Consider the following 23,143-nt stretch of genomic DNA (forward strand, 5'->3'; position numbering starts at 1 on the left):
ATAAAGCTAACATGACAAAATGTTTACAACAGTTGAATCTAAGTAATGGGTACAGAAGTGTTCATTATATTATTCTTTTGAAAAAATTATTTCTTATAAAACTGTAAGGTTCCAAATGGCAAGGATTATATCATCTTAATTTTGTACCCCCAGCACCTAAAACACAGCCTGGTCCTATAAATGTTTGTTGAGAGAATGAATAAATAAAAAGAAGCACATATTTTGAGAAGCTGGGCTTTAGGCCTGGTAGAAGTGGTGATTCTCTACACATTGCCACCATCTTCTGAAATAATTAATGGATGTAAAACTTCTTATGCACTGCATGGCACATACTAGGCACTCAGTAAATGTTAGTTCCCTTCCTTGCTCCCATTCCTTTACTTCTGATACTTATTTTTTTTTTTTTTTTTTTTTTGGCCACACCACGCGGCTTGCAGGATCTTAGTTCCCTGACCAGGGATCAAACCCGTGCCCCCTACAGTGGAAGTGCGGAGTCCTAACCACTGGACCACCAGGGAATTCCCTGTTTCTGATACTCTTCAGTCAAAAAACAGGTGTCATTACTATCCAATGGCTGCTTTGAAATGTGTCACATAATAGACAAAGCAAAATTGGCATATAATAGGGTTGAAACAGATTGAAATTCATTGAGTTGACCAGATTGAATGAACATTCATTTTGGATAAAATACTGGAAGAAAAGCCTTAGCCTGGTAGATAATGGACATGAAAGACAGGTCTGAAATAGTAGCAATAATAATAATAACTTTTTTTTTTAATATTTATTTGGCTGTGTTGGGTCTTAGTTGTGGCATGTGGGATCACTTTTTAGTTGTGGCATGTGGGATCTAGTTCCCTGACCAGGGATCGAACGTGGGCCCGCTGCATTGGGAGTGTGGAGTCTTAGCCGCTGGACCATTAGGGAAGTCCCAATACTAACTTTTTTTGAGCACTTTATATGTTTTATCTCACTGAATCTTCAAATAATTCACTGTAGTTTGTACTATAATTCTCATTTTTTAAAGTGAGGAAACCAAGCTATGGAGAGGTACTTAAAAGTCACAGAATAGTATGTGGTAGAGTTGGAATCCAAACTTACTACAGAACTCTTGCTCTTAAACCACTACTTTATGTTCTTGCCCTTTGTCCTGTTCCACGTGAGGGGTAGGATTTGGTCCCAGGCACTCTTCTCAAAGATATGTTAGGCATCTTTTTAGACAAAATTATTAGAGTGTTAGAGGGTCACTTAAAGCAGGAAGACTACATCAGGAAATAACTGTTTACCTGCAGAACAGATGGGATTCTCTCCTGAGGTTCTGAACCTAAAAAGAGGAAGAAAGTATGTTGAATACAATTAGATACCCACATCTATTTGCAAAGCTACCAAAACTTGTATGCTCCTCATTAAGGATATATCAATGCTACATATTTCCTTATTTCCTCCTTCTCTTCTTTCCATAAACATTATTAAGTACTTACTATGGGTCAATCTGTTAGGTCCTGAGGATGCAAAAGTAAGTAAAATGTCTCTATCTATGGTCTAGTTGGGAGAGAGATATGTAAACAGATGCGAGCCACAATACAGTGCTGATCCAGAACAAAATCATGTACAAGAGTTGGTGGAGTACAAAGGAAAGCATGCTCATGAGGGGTGAAACTATTTGAAATGAGGTTTTAAAAATTAAGAACTATTCTCGATTATTTAGCCCCACAGGAAAAGCATTCTAGGCAGAGGTATGAAAGTAGTATATCTGGGGAACAGCAAGCAGGTGGATGTGAGTGGCACTTAAGCAGCAGGGAAGGGGGCAGGGTAAAAGAGGTAATCAGGGGTCAGGTTATGAAAACCTCAAACACTGTGCTAAGGAGTTTTGTCTGTACTTTGTGTGGGCAGTTTAATCACAAAAGTGATTTGATCAAGTTTAAGTTTTAGAAAGTTAACCCTGGCAATAGGTGAGCAATGAATAGGAAGACACGAAACTGAGGGAAGAGGACCAGTGAAGTCGTTCTTGCAATAGCCTTGCATTATTCGAACACATTTCAAAAGCAAGGCTGACAGGATTTATTTAAGAATTAGATGTAGAGTGAGAGAAACAACAGTGTCAAGGATGATTCCAAGGATTTTGTCCTGAGCAACTAGATGAATGGAGTTGTCATTTACTGAGAATGGGGAAGGAGTAAGTTTGCAGGGGAGTTAATGCTTGAGATGCTTAGTAAACATGTAAGTGGGGATGATGAAAGAAGAATGCTGTGTGAACCACCTAGTGGAATGCAAATATTAACTATATTTTTACTGCTATTAATATCCTTACCTCAAGAGGGAAAAGGCTTGCTTAAAAATGGTGTCATTCCTCAGACACAGCGCCTACAGCAAAATAGCCATGTTAGAACAATTGTAAGCATTTACAGATCTCCAAGTACCTCTTCACAAAGAGGCTAGAAACCCACAGTACACAAAACAAAATGGAACCAAAGTCTCTTGTCTAGCAAAGAAACTGCCCTACAGTTAATACCAAACATGCAGGCAAACCAAGGCCATCTTCTTTCCTATTCTACCCACTAGAGAAAATGCTCGAAAAACAGAAGCCCAACCCCCCCGTACTACTTGGATTGCTTTTTTTTCACCCTATTTCCCCTTTCTAATTTGATTTATATTTTCTTTTTTTTAATACTTATTTATTTATTCATTTTCTTGGCTGCGTCAAGTCTTAGTTACAGCATGTGGGATCTTTCGTTGCAGCATGCGGACTTCTCTCTAGTTGTGGCATGCAGGTTTTCTCTCTCTAGTTGTGGCACACAGGCTCCAGGGTGCATGGGCTCTGTAGTTTGTGGCACATGAGCTCAGTAGTTGTGGCGCATGGGCTTAGTTGCCCCACAGCACGTGGGATCTTAGTTCCCTGACAAGGGATCGACCCTGCGTCCCCTACATTGGAAGGTGGATTCTTTACCACTGGACAACAGGGAAGTCCCTAATTTATATTTTCTAATATCAATCAACAACTATTATGTATGTGTCAAGCACAGTCGCCATGCAAGGGACTTTCTGAACTCTTCCCTAATTCTCAAAACACTGCAAGGCAATTTTACAGGTGAGGCAACTGAGGCCCATAGAATTTATATTCCAAGAAATTATAGCTAATAAGTGGCTAAGAGGACTGTTTTACTCCAAAGACTATGCCTCTATTACACCACACTCTCTTAATAATAATAATGATAATAATAATATAGCAACATGAACAAAACAATAATAATGAGAGAAGGCAGTTGCAGTGGCAGCTTCCCCCACTCTTCACAATCTTACCCCCAACAACCCAGTTATTTTAATCTCACTCTGCCCTGCCGGCACCCACTCAAAAGGTCACTGCTATAGGTTTACTAAGAGAGTGCTTAACATAGAGGAGTTCTTTTTATAAAGTAACTAGATAATAAATAATAAATGCCCTTAAGGTCCCATAACACAAAGAGAAAATCCTGTCCACTATGAGGAACAATTTCAGTTCCTTCAACATTTATGTCTTAAAAGCCTATTATGTGTAAAAGCCTTCAGAAACAAAGGAAAGTCTGAGAAACTGTCATAGACAAGAGGAGCCTAAGCAGACATGATGACTAAATGTAATATAATATACTGGATGGGATCCTACCTAGACCTGAAAAAGGACACTGGATTTTAAAAAATGAAAGAAATATGAATAAAGTATGGACTTAATAATAATATGTCAATATCAGTTCATTAATTATGAAAAATGTACCATACTAATGTAAGATAATAACAGGGAAAACTGGATATGAAGTATATGGGAATTCTTTGTACTATCTTTGCAACTTTTCTGTAATTCTAAAACTGTTCTAAATTTTATTTTTTTAAAGCCTATTATGGGGACTTCCCTGGTGGTCCAGTGGGTAGGACTCTGCGCTCCCAGTGCAGGGGGCCTGGGTTCGATCCCTGGCTTGGGAACTAGATCCTGCACACATGCCGCATCTAAGAGTTCACATGGCACAACTAAGAGTCCACATAACACAACTAGGAAGGCTGCATGCCACAACTAAGAAGCCTGCATGCCACAACTAAGAGCCCGCATGCTGCAACTAAGACCCGGCGCAGCCAAAATAAGTAAGTAAATAAATAAATATCTTTTTAAATTAAGAAAAAAAAGCTTGGACTTCCCTGGTGGCGCAGTGGTTAAGAATCCGCCTGCCAATGCACAGGACACGGGTTTGATCCCAGGTCCAGGAAGATTCCACATGCCGCGGAGCAACTAAGCCCGTGCACCACAACTACCGAGCCTGCACTCTACAGTCTGCAAGCTACAACCACTAAGCCTGCACACCACAACTACTGAAGCCCGCGTGCTCTAGAGTCCACGCGCTGCAACTACTGAGCCCATGTGCTTAGAGCCTGTGCTCCACAACAAGAGAAGTCACCACAACGAGAAGCACGCGCACTGCAACAAAGAGTAGCCCCCGCTCGCCGCAACTAGAGAAAGCCCACGCGCAGCAACGAAAACCCAATGATGCCAAAAATAAATAAAATTTTAAGAAATAAAAATAAATTTTTTAAAAAGCCTATTATGTGTCAACTACTGTGATGAATATGAAAGGGACTGTAAAAACAAAATATAACAACATGAATGAAATTGGAAACATTATGCTAAATAAAAGAAGCCAGTCACAAAGGGCCAATATTGTATGACTCCATTTATATGAAATAGCCAGAATAGGAAAATCTATAGAGAAAGAAAGACTAGTGGTTGCCTAGGGCTGGGGGAGGTCTGGGGAGCTGGGGATGCCAACTCAGGGATATGGGTTTTTTTTCTGGGGTGATGAAAATGTTCTAAAATTGATTGTAGTGATGGTTGCACAACTCTATAGATATTAAAAGCCATTGAATTGTATACTTTAAATGGACAAATTGTATGGTATATGACTTATATCTCAATAAAGCTGTTTAAAAAATGTAAGCACAACCCCTTATAGGAATTTGAATGGCTGAAGATATGAATACACATTTGTATTAAACAGCTAAGCAATACCACAGTATTATATGATTAAGTCAAAATAGGTGGCACAAACAACAAGCACCTCTGGCAGGGAATCCAGGTGTTGATGGCCAGGAGAAGTTCTTAGCTTTTGGGGTGTTACAGATCAGATATTGCTGATAATCTGCCCCAAATCATGAACCTTCTCCCCAGACAAATAAATATAGACACGAATATACAAAAGTTTGCATACTTAGCACAGGGAACTATAGTCTTATAATAACCTATAATGGAAAAGAATATGAAAAAGAATCTATATATATGTGTATATATACATATATATATAACTGAATCACTTTGCTGTACACCTGAAACACTGTAAATCAACTCTACTTCAATTTTTTAAAATGTAGCAGGTGGGGACTTCCCTGGTGGTCCAGTGGTTAAGACTCCACGCTCTCAATGCAAGGGGCACGGGTTCAATCCCTGGTCAGGGAACTAAGATCCCGCATGCCGCATGGCGTGGCCCCAAAAAAAAAAAAATTAAAATGTAGTATGTAGAATCAAATAAATTAAGTAAGTAAGGGGGAAAAAAAGTTTGCATACTACTTCAAGAGATTCACTGAAACTCTTAACATCACCCATAGGCCACTATGCTAAACCAAGAGATCCTCAAGGGCAAGAGTCATATCATCTTCCTGTTGTTTTAGTAAATAAATAAATGATTAGGAAGAAGTGAATGAATGACAATCATTGCTACCATTTATTACGACCCACATCTATTTTGCTGAGCACCTACCATGTGTCTAAATCATAATTCCATTACAGGATAAATATTATTATCCCATTTTACAGTTGAGGAAACTGAGATTAAGTAATTTACCCAAAGTCAAACAACTACTATCAGAACTAGCATAGGATCTTAGGTTTCTCTGACTCCAAGGCCTATAATTTTTCCACTATTCTACACCCTCTCTCCCATAAATGAATGTGTTAGTGTTTAGGAATTTAGGGGGGAAAATGATCAAATTTAGGAAAAGTGTCCCAGAGAATGTGAGGTCATGAAGATTGGGAAGGATATGAATAACAGAAGGAAGGAAGGACAAAGTATGCAGACAATCCTAAAAATGACAATTAAATCAGATACTAAAAGACTTTGTAAACATGTGTACAATATGCTTAACCTTTTCTTGGCCAGCATAAAAGACAGAGCAGGCAACTGGGAGCCCCAGGACACAGGAGCTCTGGCTGGCTCTGCCCCCACTGGTCACCATACTAGTGATTGGCTAGTAATTTTCCCCTCTCTGGACTTAGAACAGATGACTCTAACGTCCCTCCAGGTGCAAGATCTATCAACCACGACAAACAGAACAGAAATCAGAGTGAACAGAATGTATTCTTAAATAAATGGGTCACTTCATACAGAAGAGGTATTGGATGGGAAGAAAGATCTAGATGAGACTGATTTTTCCTCACTTCAATTGTTCAGATTTCTGAGTCTCCACAATAGCTATGGATTTAATTATCTAAAAGCCAAATCTTTTTAAGGGTTGACAACTGTCTGGAAGACATTCAAACTGTGGTGTGAACTCTCCCTTTCAGCTCTGGGAAATGTGCTTCCTCTCCCCTGCAATGCTCGGCATCATTTATCAGGACAAAAGTAATCTATTTTGGGACTGTATCCACAAATACTCTCTCCCCGCAGTCAGCAAATGAAGAGCAGCTCCAGCTCCGGACCAAATGGAAGAGAAGGCCAGTGACTCTACTGAATGAATGAATGAGGACAGAGCTGTTGCAGTGGGTTGCAAAAATACTTGTCCCATGAGCTCGGGAGTCAGGAACCAGAAAAGGACTACACAGCTACTTAAGAACTGAAGTCACGGGGCAAAATCTATGGTGTGTGAGTAACTTCAGACAACAAAGCCCTGGGGTGGATGGTGACAGAAGTGGGTAAGGGGCCCATGAGGCAAGCAACTGTCTTATGAATATTAACAGAATATATTTGTATATCAACAAATATTATTTAAAATAGCATTGTTACTATCACTTATTGAGTACATCCTTTGTGCTAAGCACTTTGCTCAATCTTTACACCAATCCTCTAATAGAAGCATTGAAATAATTGCCTCTATTTATAGAGGAAAAAACAGAGGCTTAGGTAAATTGCCTAAAGTTATAGGTTTGGTAAGAGGTGCCAAGAATTCAAACCAAATCTGACTCTAAAACCCATGTTTTCCATTCTGCCATACTACCTCTCAAAAGAACAATACCAATTTAATAGCAGCGAAATTCATATAATAATGATAATAATAATAGCCTAAATAATCCTACCATTTGTTGAGAACCTGCTTTATGCCAAATATCATTTGCATTAACCCTCACAACCATTCTGTGAAGTAGATATTTCTACCCCCATTTTACTGTAAGGAAACCAAAGCTCAGAAATGTTAATTAATATGTCTGATGCACACAGCTAATAAGTGGTATTCAAGCTGACCTTTTCCTAAGTTCTTTCGAAATTGATTGCTTGTAATTTTTTCTTTGGCCATTCTCTTCTGAATGTGTTTAATATGGTGACTATCAAAGCCTGTCTTTACACTGAGTCTTTACAGCAGTTAGGAACACAGGTTATAGATTCACACAGACCTGGGTTTGAATATCAGCTCCTCCACGTTACTAGCTGTATGATCTTTCGCAAGTCACTTAAGAAATACTTGGGGCTTCCCTGGTGGCGCAGAGGTTGAGAGTCCGCCTGCCGATGCAGGGGACACGGGTTCGTGCCCTGGTCCGGGAAGATCCCACATGCCGCGGAGCGGCTGGGCCCGTGAGCCATGGCTGCTGAGCCTGCGCGTCCGGAGCCTGTGCTCCGCAACGGGAGAGGCCACAACAGTGAGAGGCCCGCGTACAGCAAAAAAAAAAAAAAAAAAAAAAAAAAGAAATACTTGGCCTCACATGCTATATCATTTCATTTATATGAAATGACCAGAACAGACAAATCCATAGAGACATAAAGTAGATGAGTCGTTACCAGGGGGTGGGCAGAGGGGGGAATTGAGGAGTAAATGCTTATGGGTACAACGTTTCTTTTTAGAATGATGAAAATGTTCTGGAATTAGTGATGATGGCTGAACAACTTTATGAATATACTAAAAACCACTAAATTAGCCGCTTTAAAAGGGTAAATATCATGGTACGTGAATTATATCTCAATTTTAAAAAGAAAGAGAGAGAGATTGAGAGGAAGGGAGGAAGAAAGGAATATCTGGCCTCACACCATATTGCTGGATGGCACTTCTAGGCCACAGCTGAGCTCTGTTAAGCCCAATTCCCTACCTTCCTCCAGGACTAAAATGTTTCAAAACAACTGTGGTCACTGAAATGTAAGCCCAATCCCCTACCATCTCCCCAACATCCCCATACTTCTCCTCACACTCTCCCTTGATACAAGCTCCCTTGCTTCTCTCCCTTCCAATTTCCTCTGGGCCCTCTGGAACTCCAAACGTGTTCTCATTTCAGGACCTTCGCACATGCTCTCCCAGTCTAAATTCTATTATTCTTTAAGTCTTAGTCATGTAACATCACCAAGAAAACTTTCTTGACTGCTCAGACTTACTTGAATTCTGCTGTTATACACACCATATAGCACACAGAATCTTTTTTTTTGAGGCATTTATCACAATTAGTTAAGTAATTATACTTTTTTTATTGAAGTATAGTTGATTTACAATATTGTGCTAGTTTCAGGTATACAGCAAAAGGTAGTTGTATGTTTAATTAGTCTATTTTGCTGGAAATATAAGCTCCTTGAAGACAGGAACTACTACATCCCAGCATCTAGCATACTCTCTGGCACATAGCAAGTGCACAATAAATATTTGCTGATCAAATTAGTAAATCTCTCCAAACCTCACTTCCTTATCTCTAAACAGGTTATAAAGCAACTCATATAATAAGAACCTGCTGTATAAAAAAATAAGTTAAATAAAAAAAAACTCATAGAGTTGTTGATACTATTAAATTAGATATTATATGAAAAGGACTTAGCAAGTGCAAGGCACATTGTTAATGGTCAAATTGGGAGCAGTGACAATAACTGTGGTGATTGTTCAGTTCCTCATTTATTGAACAATATGTACTTTAGTATGTGACAAGTGCTGAAGATAAAACCATGAACAAAATAGAGAAATGTCCCTGTCCTCCAGAACTTACAGTCTAGTAGCGACCAGGAAATAGCCAACTTCTTGACCATTTTGCTGGGCTTTTGGACTCCCTGCCCTGCTAGGCCCTCTGAAATTTCTGTCCTCCTGTTTCATATCTTCTTATATCCTCCTAATTCATGTCTGTTGATTTGTCATTTTTTTCAATCCTCACTGCTATTTGTTCATATGAACTCTGCTCCATGTTAGCCTTCAGCGTTTCATTTGAAAACATCTTACTATGTGATCAGTCCCCAAGGTTGCTCCCTCTGGACTGGTAAGGCTAGCATATCTTTTGTGATCACCACCACTCCCCTAATCATATCCTTGTGGTTCAAGGGTATGGTAATCCCCGAAAAGAATGGTAATCTGAGGGTGAGTGACATCCAGACCTGAGCTTGACACTCCAACACCATCCATTTTCTCTGCAAAGTAACTCAGCAGGTGAGTCACTACCAATTTCCTGTGCATGTTGACTTCCACAGGCACCATCCTTCCATCTTGATCAAACAATGTTTTCTGAAGTCTGATGACTATCAGCATTAGTGTCTTAATTGGATCAATGCTGCTTTACTACTTCTGTTAACCTAACGAGGTATGTGATCCCACCCAGTTTTATTCCAGTAAAGCTGAGCTTCTCACTCATCTAAAATTTGAGATGATTTCTTAGGGTCCCAGGCACTGAGCTAAGAGTTTGAAGTTCTAGTCCCAGCTCTACTGTGTACTTACCACATAATGTCAACATTTTTTCATTCACTTATTCATTCAATATTTATCAGGTCAAGTACACTGTAGACTGCATATATACAGACATGAAGAAAATACAGTTGCCTACCCTCAATCTTTCTTTTTTCTTTAATTTTTTATTTTATTTTATTTTTATTTATTTATTTTTGGTTGCATTGGGTCTTCATTGCTGCATGCAGGCTTTCTCTAGTTGCGGCGAGTGGGGGCTACTCTTTGTTGTGGTGCGTGGGTTTCTCATTGCGGTGGCTTCTCTTGTTGCAGAGCATGGGCTCTAGGAGCACAGGCTTCAGTAGTTGTGGCATGTGGGCTCAGTAGTTGTGGCTCGCAGGCTCTACAGCGCAGGCTCAGTAGTTGTGGCGCACAGGCTTAGTTGCTCCACGGCATGTGGGATCTTCCCGGAGCAGGGCTCGAACCCGTGTCCCCTGGATTGGCAGGCGGATTCTAACTACTGGGCCACCAGGGAAGTCCCTACCCTCAATCTTGCTAATGAGGAAAGTAGATGTGCAAATTATTTATTACACTGAAATGAGATCAGTATAATGGGCTGCACAGGTCACAAAGAAGGGAAGGACTGACAACTGGGAAGGTCAAGGAAGGTTTTCATTCCTCATTTCACAGATGAGAGAAACCAAGATTATTATCAAATTAGGGAGATGCAAAATACTCAGAAGAGGAAAGGCAGTGGGGTTTTAGGAGGGGTAGAAAATCTAGGCTCCAGTTCAGCACTACCACAAAAGAGACTGTTGACCTATAAGCAAGGCATTCGTTCATTCAGGCATTTGGTAAAGCATTTGAGAACCTATTATGTACCAGACACTGCACCAGTAGTTTCCACCTCCTTATCTGTTGTGTCTGCCAGGATTATCTCATATCATGAAGCTCAAATAAAATTATGGAAATGAAAGCAGTTTATTAACTATAGAATAATATCAATATTCCTATTTGTATAGTCCTTCACACTTAGAAAATACTCTTACATTATCTTCTATAATCTTTACAACAATTCCATATGATGGGCACCATTATCTGCATTTACAGATAAGAAACTGAAGCACAGCGAGGTCAAATAACCTGCCTAAGGTCACACAGCTAGCAAGAGATAGAACACAGGTCTGATGCAAATCCCATGTGTTTTCCTTATAAATGTAAAGCATTAACTAACACTTCCAGACAGGCTGAGACAAGGATGGTCACAGGACTGCATATGATTAGATGCCAAAAGATAATACCAGCTAAGAGTTCAAAAAATAAACAAGCACTTTGGCTGGAATGGTCTGAAAGCTTTTAAGGAAAAGATGAGACCTGAGCTGGGCCTTGAACCATGGAGCATTTGGATAGGTGGTGAAAAAGGTGAGGGCATTCCAAGTGAGAAAGCTCCACAAGATCAAAGATTAGTAATTCAGCATTTGGTAAATAAAGAAGAGACTACCTGGCCAAAGCAATAGGGCAGAACGGAAGAGTGAAGTCAGTAACAAAGGAGTCTGGAAGGGAACAGTGGCATCAGACCCAGACGGGCCCTATATGCCCTTGTATCTTTAGGTGATAGCCTATGACAGATTTCCATGGGCTCTTCAGGAGTATAGAATGGCCAAAAACAGCATTCCCTGAACAATGATCCCTCCCTTTCAGCATTCCTCAGAATCAAGGCTCTTAGAGCAGGAGCATGGAGCCACCAATCTGACCATCTTTAACAGTTAAATTTTAAAACTTTGATTTTTTTCTATTATCTTTTCACCAGATCTAGTTAAATTCTCACAATTTGGCTAAAGTGAACAACAGAGAGTTACTTCATTAAGGATGAAGTGAGGTTTGGGATCTTAAGGAAACAAACCTAGAGACATTCAGGGGCTGCCCCAAAGTTAGGACCAGTAGATCCATGAGCAGCAATGATCATGCTGTGTATCATGGAGTAGTCTCCAAATTAATGCCTTGAATAAAATTTTAACATGAATTGCTAAAAAAAAAAAAGTCATTATTCTAAGCAGCATGGTACAACTGAAAAAGCACAGCTGAAATCTGTTAAGAGAACAAGGGAAAGTCAAGGAATGCTTTACGTGGTTCACACGGTTTTACTGCAGTCACGTAATTAAGGTTTTGTAAGTAAAAATATTTTTTTATTATTACCCTTCCCTTGTCACCAAGTAGCCTCACATCCCAATCTGTTCAGCGAGTCAAAACGGTATTCTTAGAAAAAAATCTGGAAGCTGATGACCTAAAGCAAAAATAAAATGACCTGCTCAATGTCGTACATATTATTTGGACCTATTCCGCTGTGATTCCCATTGCGGGGCTCCAGCCAATGCGAGGCGAGGGTAGCGCGAAGGGGGGCGTGGCGCGCGGGTTAACGCCCCGGGAGCAGACGACTAAGCGCAACCCTTTGACAAGGCGCCGCACGTGCTTCTGGGAAGAGCCTTGTTCTCTCCCAAGTCTCTTACCCGGATGTCTGCAGCAGCGTGAGAGCCCTGCGGCCACCTCGCAGCTCAGCTCTTTTCACCACCTCCCCCGCGCCCAGCGTGCGTGGAACCTACGTTACCTTTCCCAGAGCTCTATTCATCCTTTGCTGCTGCGCGGCCTGTAATTGTGCCAGCTGAAGATCGGCCCAAGAAGCCGCGACCGCTGGGCGTCCGAAAACACTGACGGAACGGCCTCGATCCGGTCCGGTAACAATATCCGACCGAGGCTCACTCAACTCCCGCAGCACCTTGGTTCCGGCAGCTTATGAGACTCAGTGTCTAGAAGTCGCCCACTACGGCTCAAGTGTCACCATCACTGCGAATTCTCCGGACAGAATGAATTGCCATCTCTGTGTTGCCCCAATACTTTACACACAATTCTGCTATTTCATCTGCCATACTATGTATTAATTATTTGTTACTTTCTCTTTCCCGTGTTTGATTGCGAGTTCCTCAGGGACTGAAATTCTGCCTGATTAATTCATTCCAGCGTCTAGCACTGGACGTGGAGATCTGACTTCTAACCTCTATTTAAAAGCTGAGTGACCCTAAGTGAGCCTTTCTGACATTCAGTTGCCTCATAATAATTGATAATAACTATTTTTTATTGAGTGACCACTATGTACAGCGCATTATGCTCAGAGCATCACTTTACTCCTCATAACAAGCCTGTTAGATATTATCACTGGATTTTACATGTAAGGATATTGCAGGAGGTTAAGAGACTTGTCTAGGGCCAACCGACAGAGGCAGAGCTGAGTTTCAAACTGTCTCATTTATACAAAGTGTTTTCCCTCTGACATACCCCTTCTCACATGAGATAATGTCACAGCACACATTCATTTACTTATTTTACACATATCAACCATTTACTTAGCATGACTTTGTGCCAATCCTTTGAAACTTGGGAAGACAGAGATGAATATTTACATGGTCCCTGCCCTTAAGTGGCTCATAGAAGATTGCATCAAACTAAAAGTTTTTCTGTGCAGCAAAGGAAACAATCAGCGAGTGAAGGGACAACCTATGGAATGGGAGAAAATGTTTGCAAATCATTCATCTGATAAGGAGTTAATATCTAAAATATATAAGGAACTCAACTTGATAGCAAGAAAACAACCTGATTTAAAATTTGGCAAAGGATCTAAACAGACATTTCTCAGAAGACATACAAATGGTCAGTAGGTATATGAAGAGACGCTCAACATCACCAATCATCAGGGAAATGCAAATCATAACCACAAAATATCATCTCACACCTGTTAGAATGGCAATTATCAAAAAGACAGAAGATAACAAGTGCTGGTGAGGATGTGGAGAAAAGGGAATCTTTGCACACTGCTGGTGGGAATGTAAATTTATACAGCCACTATCAAAAACAGTATAAACAGTATATGTATAATGGAATATTACAACAGCATTTAAAAAGAAGGAAATCCTACCATTTGTGACAACATGGATGAACGTGGAGGACATGATGCTAAATGAAACAAGCCAGGCACAGAAAGACAAATACTCCACGATCTCACCTATGTGGAACATAAAATAGTCAAACTCATAGAAGCAGAGTATGGAATGGTGGTTACCAGGGGTTGGGGCAGTGGGGGTGAAGGGGAGAGATGAGGAGATGTTAGTCAAAGGTACAAATGTCCAGTTATGCAGGATAAATAAATCTAGGGATCTAATGTACTGCATGATTATAGTTAATAACACCATATTGAACACTGGAAATAGGCTAAGAGAGTAGATTTCAGGTGCTCTCATCACGCAAAAAGCTAACTATGTGAGGAAATGGTATATTAACTAGCTTGACTGTAGTAATCATTTCACTAGGTATATGTATATCAAATCATCATATTTTACACTTTAAATATATACAATTTTTAAGTGGCTCATAGAGATTAGTAAGGAGGCCAAGTTGTAAACAATTATAAAGCAATGAGGATTCCAGTTACAGAGATATACATACAAACTCTGTATGAAGGGAGTGCATGGTTACAAAGTCAACATCAAGTGAAATAACAAATATGCAGTTATTTTTATTGTTGCTGTTATTATTGCTGCTGCTACTGTTTTTGTTACTATTTTTGTACTTAGCAAGGAAAAGCTGTAAAAACTGGTAAATATGAATAGGTCTTCAGTAACAGGGAGTTTCCTTTGTTGTCAGAAACCCTGCCAAGTACCTTGTCCTATTGCTTTATCAATCCTTCCTATGATGAAATTCCAAGGAGCTACAAAGGGCTGTGTAGGTAAATCTACGTCCCCCAGAGGTAGCCCTTAACCCCTGTGGAGAAGAGTTGCTAAGAGACCACCTAAAGAGACAAATTCACAGTTAAATGATGCACTGAGCATAATGCATTGCACATAGCGGCCACTCAAATAAAAAATAGTTATTATCGGGCTTCCCTGGTGGCGCAGTGGTTGAGAGTCCGCCTGCCGATGCAGAGGACACAAGTTCGTGCCCCGGTCCGGGAAGATCCCACATGCCGCGGAGTGGCTAGGCCCGTGAGCCATGGCTGCTGAGCCTGCGCGTCCAGAGCCTGTGCTCCACAACGGGAGAGGCCACAACAGTGAGAGGCCCGCGTACTGCAAAAAAATAAAAAAAAAATTTTAAATAGTTATTATCAATTTTTATGAGGCAATTGAATGTTGGAAAATTCACTTAGGGTCAATCAGCTTTTACATCGAGGTTAGAAGTCGGATCTACACATCTTGTGCCAGATGCTGGAATGAATTAATCAGACAGGATGTCAGTCCTTGAGGAACTCACAATCAAACATGGGAAAGAGAAAGTAACAAATAATTAATACATAGTATGGCAGATGAAATAGCAGAATTGTGTGTAAAGTATTGGGGGCAGCACAGAGATGGCAATTCATTCTTCCTGGGGAAATAGCAGACAAGTCATAGTCATAGCTCCACCACAGGTTATTGTCTGCATGGGTATCTAAAAGCTGTTGGGATTTTTAGAAGTGATTTTTTTTTAATTAATTAATTTATTTATTTTTGGCTGCGTTGGGTCTTCATTGCTTGCTGTGTGCGGGCTTTCTCTAGTTGCGGCGAGCGGGGGCTACTCTTCGTTGCGGTGTGCGGGCTTCTCATTGTGGTGGCTTCTCGTTGCGGAGCATGGGCTCTAGGCGCACGGGCTTCAGTAGTTGTGGCACGTGGGCTCAGTAGTTGTGGTGCACGGGCTTTGTTGCTCCGCGGTATGTGGGGTCTTCCCGGACCAGGGATCAAACCAGCGTCCCCTGCATTGGCAGGCGGATTCTTAACCACTGTGCCGCCAGGGAAGTCCCAGAAGTGAATTTTTAAATCGAAAAAACAAAACAAAACAAAACACTTCAAGTTCTTAGTGTGTCAGGTCAGATCTTTTCAGGTTATTCTCCCAATAACCCTGTGAAGCTGGGGATCATTATACTTATTTCATAGATGAGGAACAGAGGCACAAAGAAGTTACCTAGTTAACATAAGGCACACTGTAAGCGATGAGCTGGCTAATTTCAACACCTGTGCTCCTTCGGCTCCATAGGACTGCAAATACAGGTTTCCAAAAGGGCAGGTTGGCTAAGCCAGAGAGTTTTTTCCTTCTCTAGTCCAGGTAAATGCTATCTGGTAAGATACAAATCCATCTTTGTGTTGTTCCTACACTCTGAGGAGGGAGGAAGCTGAAGGGAAGAGGTAAAAAGAAGGGGACAATTAGTTCTATGTATCGAAGTAAAAGGCTTCCCTTTTACACTAGAATACTTTAAAAGGTCAGGAATCAAGGACCCAAAAGGGAGGTGAAATCAGCATACATGGATGTAAAGATACTTTAGCAATATCTATTAATGTATTGGAATCTATATTTTTGTTGCCAAGCTTTGTTGATTATGTCATGAGTTATGAAGGTATATGAGCTTACTGAACTTCCCAGAAGGACACTTTCATACAGATATCAGATATCCTTCCCTATCCATTATTTTGTAGCTTCTCTGACTTATTTTGTCTCCAGACTCTAAAAACTAAAACTCTCTTGGGGATACCAAGACATACCTCAACACAGGATACTTTCCAGGTACTAAGGCTCCTACCTTCTTGCTTCATCCTTCTATAGACTTGTCTTTGTATCTCCAGTATCTACTCCAGGGCCTGAACCATGGTAATATGCATCTGGTGAACTGATTGAAATCTTCCTCTTCTTCTAGCTCTTTTTTCTCCTACCTCTAACCCATCTCTACAATGGCATTTCTGTCTGCACTTTCACAAGTGGCATAGTAGAGACATAAGCAGACATAAGGATGAGAGAATGTGTATTGAATCCAATCCTGCTTCTGCCATTTACTCACTATGTGGTTTTGAAAAAGAGGGAGTGATGAATGTCTGGGGAACTTCAAGTTTGGCTGAAATGTAGACATAGAGAAAAAATGGTGAGAGGAAGATCAGAGGAGACTAGAGAGGAAGAACAGAGTCACATCAGTAAATCCTAGGCCAAAGGGTTGGGGAAGCTTTGACCAGTCAGGAGCCAGTGAAGAGTGGAATAGTGGAGGAGAGAATGAAGCCAGCGAGTCCAGCCAGAAGACTAAGGGAGGAATTTTTTAAACTGGATTCCCAGTTTATTATAAAAGGATATGGTAAAGACTATAGATGAACACCCAGATGGAAGAGATGCATAGGGCAAAGTATGGGGAAAGGAGGAGGAGCTTCCATACTTTCTCTGAGCATACCACTCTCCCCAAATCTTCAGGTGCTCATCAACCTGCAAGCTCCCTAAGGGAGTAATATAAGAGAGAAGAAGGAAGGCCTAAATTAAGGCACTGATAGAGATGGAGAGGAATTAATATAAGTGATGTTAAGGAGGTATAATGACAAGGAATGGTGCCTGATTAGATGTGGGCAGTAAGGGACATTCTGAGTTATATCCTGGGATGAGTACCGAGTACCCGTCTACAAATAGGTGGCAGAGAAGTCAGTTTCCCATTCTCCCAGGCATATGATATGCTGCTTCCCCTCTCTTTATTTTCTAAAAGCCTCTTGGGCCATCAGCCTAGAGTAGGAAATAGATTGAGGCTCAACAAATCCCTTGTGACCTCCCCATTGGGAGAAATAGAAGAAAAGGGATGAAACATTTGAATGCCACCTGTAAGGGCTGCCTGAAGTAAATCCTTTAGGCCTAAATTCTGGATAGTTTTGCCTTCATGATGCGGGGATACTGGAGGGGAGGCAGCTAAGACAGTAGGGCTAAGGAAGAGGTAACCAAATAGTAAATTATGATCACTTCACTTTTAAAATGATTTGACAAATCCCTCTCTCCCTCTCCTCCAAGCCATTCTTAATGCTGCCATCAGAGTGATATTTCTAATCACAAATATAACAAATATGACCATGTCACTTCACTTCCCTGCCCAAGGACGTTTAATGCTCCCCACACACTACCTGTAGCAGTGATGCCCAACAGAACTTTCTGCAAATATGTAAATGTTCTATTATCTGCTCTGTCCAGTATGGTAGCTACCAACCACCTATGGCAATTGAGTACTTGAAATGTGACTAGTGCAACCTAGAAATTGGATTTTAATTTAATTTTAATTAAAATGTAAATAGCAACATATGGCTAGTGGCTCCCTAGAGTAGCCTATAGTATTAAGTCCAAACTCCTGGATACAACATACCAAGTCCTTCACTCTCTAGAACTTGTCTACCTATCTAGCCTCATTTGCCACCCTTTTCAACACAAATATTACTCCCCAGTCAACATAAATTCCTGTAATTCTTCAACCATGATATACTCTCTCACACCTCCCTACCTTTGTACCTGCAATTTTCTCTGCTGAAATGACCTTTCTTTACTCATCCACCTGGAAAACTCCTACTTCTCTTTAAAAGACACAAGTTGAATGTTACCTTTCCTATTTAGCCTCTTGCATGCATTTCACAGGAAGGTATGGTCCCTCCACTATACTTCTCTGGCCTATTTTTCATGTCCTCAACACAGCATATTGTAACTATTTGCTCACTTGTATATCTTTCCCACTAGATTGTGGGCATTATTTATTTATTTATTTATTTATTTATTTGGCTGTGCCGGGTCTTAGTTGCGGCATGCAGGATCTTCATTGCCGAGTGTGGGATCTCCAGTTGCGGCGTGTGGGTTCTTAGTTGTGGCATGTGGACTCTAGTTCCCTGACCTGGTATCGAATCCGGGCCCCCTGTATTGGGAGCTCAGAGTCTTAGCCACTGGACCACCAGGGAAGTCCCAATTGTGAGCATTTTTTAAAGAGCATTCTTTTTTATTCCACCTCAAAGATTAACACAGATAATCAAACCACCTACATGAACATTATGCAGTTTTACCAAAGGTAGGATGATAGGTATGTTTTCTCACTTTGTAGATGACAAAACTAAGGGAAGAAGATAGGTGGCTTGCCTAAGCTTAAACACCTTGTACATGACAAAAACAGGGTAATGACAATAGATTTTATTAGCTCTGGAAGTCCATTCTTATAGTCAACAACAGCAAAAAGCAAACTGGAGGCTCTGAGATCCTTCCATTGCCAATCCTAAATCTCAAACCAACACTTGGTGAATTGGCATTTACACAACACACATGAATTTGGTCCCCAAGCAACTTAACCGAGGAACTAACAATGAGGTCAGTCTTTTCCCAGATAAGAATGGAGGCTAAATGCACTGAAGCACCAACTTCTTCAGCTTTGTAAATTTCTCCTCCCCCTCAAGACAGATATCTCCCAATCTTTTTTTTTTTTTTTTTTGCGGTACGCGGGCCTCTCACTACTGTGGCCTCTCCGTTGCGGAGCACAGGCTCCTGACGCGCAGGCTCAGCGGCCATGGCTCACGGGCCCAGCCGCTCCACAGCATGCGGGATTTTCCCGGACCGGGGCACGAACCCATGTCCCCTGCATCGGCAGGCGGACTCTCAACCACTGCGCCACCAGGGAAGCCCATCTCTCCCAACCTTTGTCCACTTAATGTTATACTTAGTCCTGTGTAGCACATTCTTAAAGGAATATTCTTCATTTTTCTTTGTAACCCCAGCATTTGGCACAGTTTGTAGAACACAATGAGGTTCCTAAAATGGTAAAAGGAATAATGAATGAGTGAATATTTATAGGTTCCTAGATATAATTATGAATTTTAGATTTTTTTTCCAGATCTTGCACCACACACACACACACAAAAGCATGGAGAAACTTTTGCCTTTCTGGCTTTATTTTTACAAGCCAGTTGTCTTTAAAAGCTTTTAAAAATATCTGTTCCAGCCCACAGCACAACCACATCTGAGAAAGCTTTAGGGAACAAGAGAGAATAAAGGGAGACCCTTTAAAAGAATATGTTTGATATCAGGTTAAACTTCCTTTAAAGTAATGATTCTGTGGTACCTATTATAAAAAGTTTCCCAAGGGTGTCAAATAGCTCTAATTTTTGGCTTAAGTGAAAATATATGCATTAAGCTACCTCCAACTGAAAACTATTTTAGCTTCAAGTAGGACTCTTCTGCTTCTATTTTTTGGTATAGTTTTGGTACAAAGAAAATCATACTTGAAAGGGAAAAAAAAAAAAAAAAGAAGGCCAGAGACGGAAGAGAGCTGGCTACCTAAAAAAAGCCAGAAAGAAATGGTGCTGACTCCCCAGCCTGTACTTTACCAGGAGTTTTCTGCTTGTGCAGGGCTGGGCCGAGTGAGTGGGGATTACCTAACTCCGGAAAGAGGGAGAAAGGATGATGGAAGAGGCTGCAAGAGGGAAGCTCAAGTGGTTAATGAGATCTTAGAAGCCCATAAGAAGAGAGGGAGAGGGTGCAAAGAACCTCTCACCAAGCAGCTACATGTTCAACTCAGTTGAGAATCTTTCTAGAAGCCCAGAACCTGTGTTCAGGTTGGTCCAGCCTGGGCTCCAGCACAGGGATACCGGGAGAGTACCTGCAGCACGAAGGTCCTCCAGCATAGGGATACTGGGGTACTTGGATACCTGAGAGGCCATCCTCTCCCACCTCCTCCCATCCCTTTCAGGTTGGCCTGCACTAAACCACCTTTTTAATGTACACCATTACTCAACATATGAAAAACTCTTCTTATGAACTAGGAAGAATCCTTTGTGCTGCTGCTGCTCAAGCCCCAGATATCACATGTGTACTAAAAAACAGAAACAGAAAAGCTGTAATTTCACTCTAGCAACCTACTCAGAGTTGCTAGTGTAATTTTCCTCCCTGGCAGCTTGGCATAGGAGACACAAGTGCAGATTTTACAAAATCACGATGTGGAGGCTGATTTTGAAATAAATTCCTCAGAAGATGGGAATACTTTCTTGACCTACTGAGATAGGAGCTTCTAACCTTCATCTCCAATTATCCTGTCCTCCAATTATCTGACTTTATTTGAATGCCTCCTCCTCTTTACCTCCACATCTACCTCCCAAGATCCACTTTCACTGTCTCTCACCTGAACTATTGTGCTGGCTTCTAATTGATCTACAGCCTTCAGTCTCATCCCCACTCCAGTTTATTTCCAAAAGCTGCCTTCCTGAAGTATATATCATGGAGATCATGATTTAAAAAACAACATTAAAAAACAAACCAAAACCTTCAATAGCTACTTATAGCCTTCCAATTTAACAACATACTCCTTTCCTTGGAATTCATAACTCTCACAATCTATCTCCAATTTACCATTCCAACCACTCCTATTTATATACCCATTGCTTCTATTACACTGATAACTCCGTTCTACCTATTTTCCTATACCTCCCTTTTGGACTTTACCACTTGTATTATAGTTCTTTACAGATGTGTTTGTCTGACCCCCAGATGATGCTCTTTGATTTTAGAATCCCTGTGTGATTCAGCATTGTGTTTCTCTCAGCATCTTTATTGCATGTACATATTGGAGGCACCAGAAAATATCTGTGGACAAACACTGGACTTGCTGATGAATACTAACATCTTTACCCCCAAGTTTCCTAATCAAAATATAAATAGTTCTCATGATATGCTACTCCTATTTGAGTCTCTGAGGACTGTTTCTTAAAAATGGGGGGGAGGGCATACTTACTGCAAAACATTTGGAGAAGATAGAAAATTATAAACAAATAGGGCTTCCCTGGTGGCGCAGTGGTTAAGAATCCGCCTGCCAATGCAAGGGACATGGGTGCAAACCCTGGTCCAGGAAGATCCCACATGCCGTGAAGCAACTAAGCCCGTGAGCCACAACTACTGAGCCTACGCTCTAGAGCCCGCAAGCCACAGCTACTGGAGCCCACACTCCTAGAGCCTGTGCTCCGCAGCAAGAGAAGCTGCTGCAATGAGAAGCCCGCGCGCTGCAATGAAGAGTAGCCCCCGCTCGTCGCAACTAGAGAAAGCCCACGCACAGCAACGAAGACCCAACGCAGCCAAAAATAAATATAAATAAATTTATTTTAAAAAACAAACAAAATCAACACTACCCAAAGACAGCCAGTATGGTAACATTTCATTATATTTCTCTTTTATCCATGTATTTTAAAAATAATTTTAATATGGTCTGCATCCAAGGTAGTTTTGTTTCCAGTATATTATAACATAATCTATACCCTAATTTACTAAAAGAACTCATTGCAAATATCATATTGTAGCTGAATAATATTCTATTACAAAAATGTATCATTGGATCCTAAATTGTCTACTTTTAATATTATAGATTATACTAAATTTTCATGTTAAAATTATTTCCTAATGATAGCTATCATGAGAAGCAGAATTACTTCCAGATAGATTCATTTTGAGGCTTTTGATATAGTTTGTCAAATTGCTATCACTTTATTTCTCTGTATTTCCTGTTTTACCACACCTCCAGAAACACTGAATATTAATATATTTGAAAACTTTCCAAATTTTGTTAAGTAAAAAATTTCATATCAAAAATCTTTTCAAATTTGATAGAGTATAAATTGCATAGTTTTCATTTTCTGTTGTTAGTATGATTGAAACTTTCCCATGGTTTGTTATACAATTTTATTTCCTTTGTGAATTGCTGGTTACCCATTTATCCTTTGGAGTCTTAATACTTTTTTTTTTTTTTTTTTTTTTTTTTTTTTTTGCAGTACGTGGGCCTCTCACTGTTGTGGCCTCTCCCATGGCGGAGCGCAGGCTCAGCGGCCATGGCTCACGGGCCCAGCCGCTTCGCGGCATGTGGGATCTTCCCAGACCGGGGCATGAACCCGCGTCCCCTGCATCGGCAGGCGGACTCTCAATCACTGTGCCACCAGGGAAGCCCATGGAGTCTTAATACTTTTATTCCTGTCAATCTCAGCCTTTTATACATACTCTTATCATGTTTTAGGAAGCAGCTTATATTCAGGGAAAGAAAATCATGCTGGGGTTCAAGAAACCTGTTTTCAAGTCCCAGCACTACCATTATGCGACCCCGAGCAAGTCACTTCTCTCCAGACTTCAATATCCAAAACTGTACAATAAGGATGATACCCTAGAAGCTCTAAGATCAAGGGAAAGGCCAAGTAAGTAGGGCTACCCTCCAAAACTCCTGCCTTCTTCTTTAATTAGAACAGCTCCCTTTTAATCCATTATATGTATATACAATTCTGAAGGCCCTCCATCTCTAATGGTCTTGGATTCCATTATTCTGCCATACATAGGCAGTTCGTTATTCTTTCCACTTTATAGATGAGGAAACTAAAACTCAATCCAAGTGAACAGATTATTCTTCAAGTCTGGCTAAGAGGACCTTCCAACTCTATTGTGGGCCCTAGCCCCTTCGCAAATCTAGAACCACCCTCTCTTCCTGAATTCC

At 40.8% G+C, this 23,143-nt stretch overlaps 1 protein-coding gene across 1 annotated transcript in view; it reads right to left on the reverse strand.

Annotated features, from left to right (window-relative positions):
• Positions 1–23,143, reverse strand: part of MRPL48 (mitochondrial ribosomal protein L48) — a 63,208-nt gene that overhangs the window by 37,812 nt on the left and 2,253 nt on the right. Inside the window, exons 2-4 of the mRNA XM_060019660.1 lie at positions 12,449–12,616; positions 2,309–2,361; positions 1,284–1,321 (exon numbers count right to left, since the gene is read on the reverse strand). Coding sequence (XP_059875643.1) covers positions 1,284–1,321; positions 2,309–2,361; positions 12,449–12,616 — 259 coding nt within the window. The remainder of the gene's footprint in view (positions 1–1,283; positions 1,322–2,308; positions 2,362–12,448; positions 12,617–23,143) is intronic.

This window comes from Delphinus delphis, chromosome 8 (assembly GCF_949987515.2).
Source record: "Delphinus delphis chromosome 8, mDelDel1.2, whole genome shotgun sequence".
NCBI classification, from domain to species: domain Eukaryota; kingdom Metazoa; phylum Chordata; class Mammalia; order Artiodactyla; family Delphinidae; genus Delphinus; species Delphinus delphis.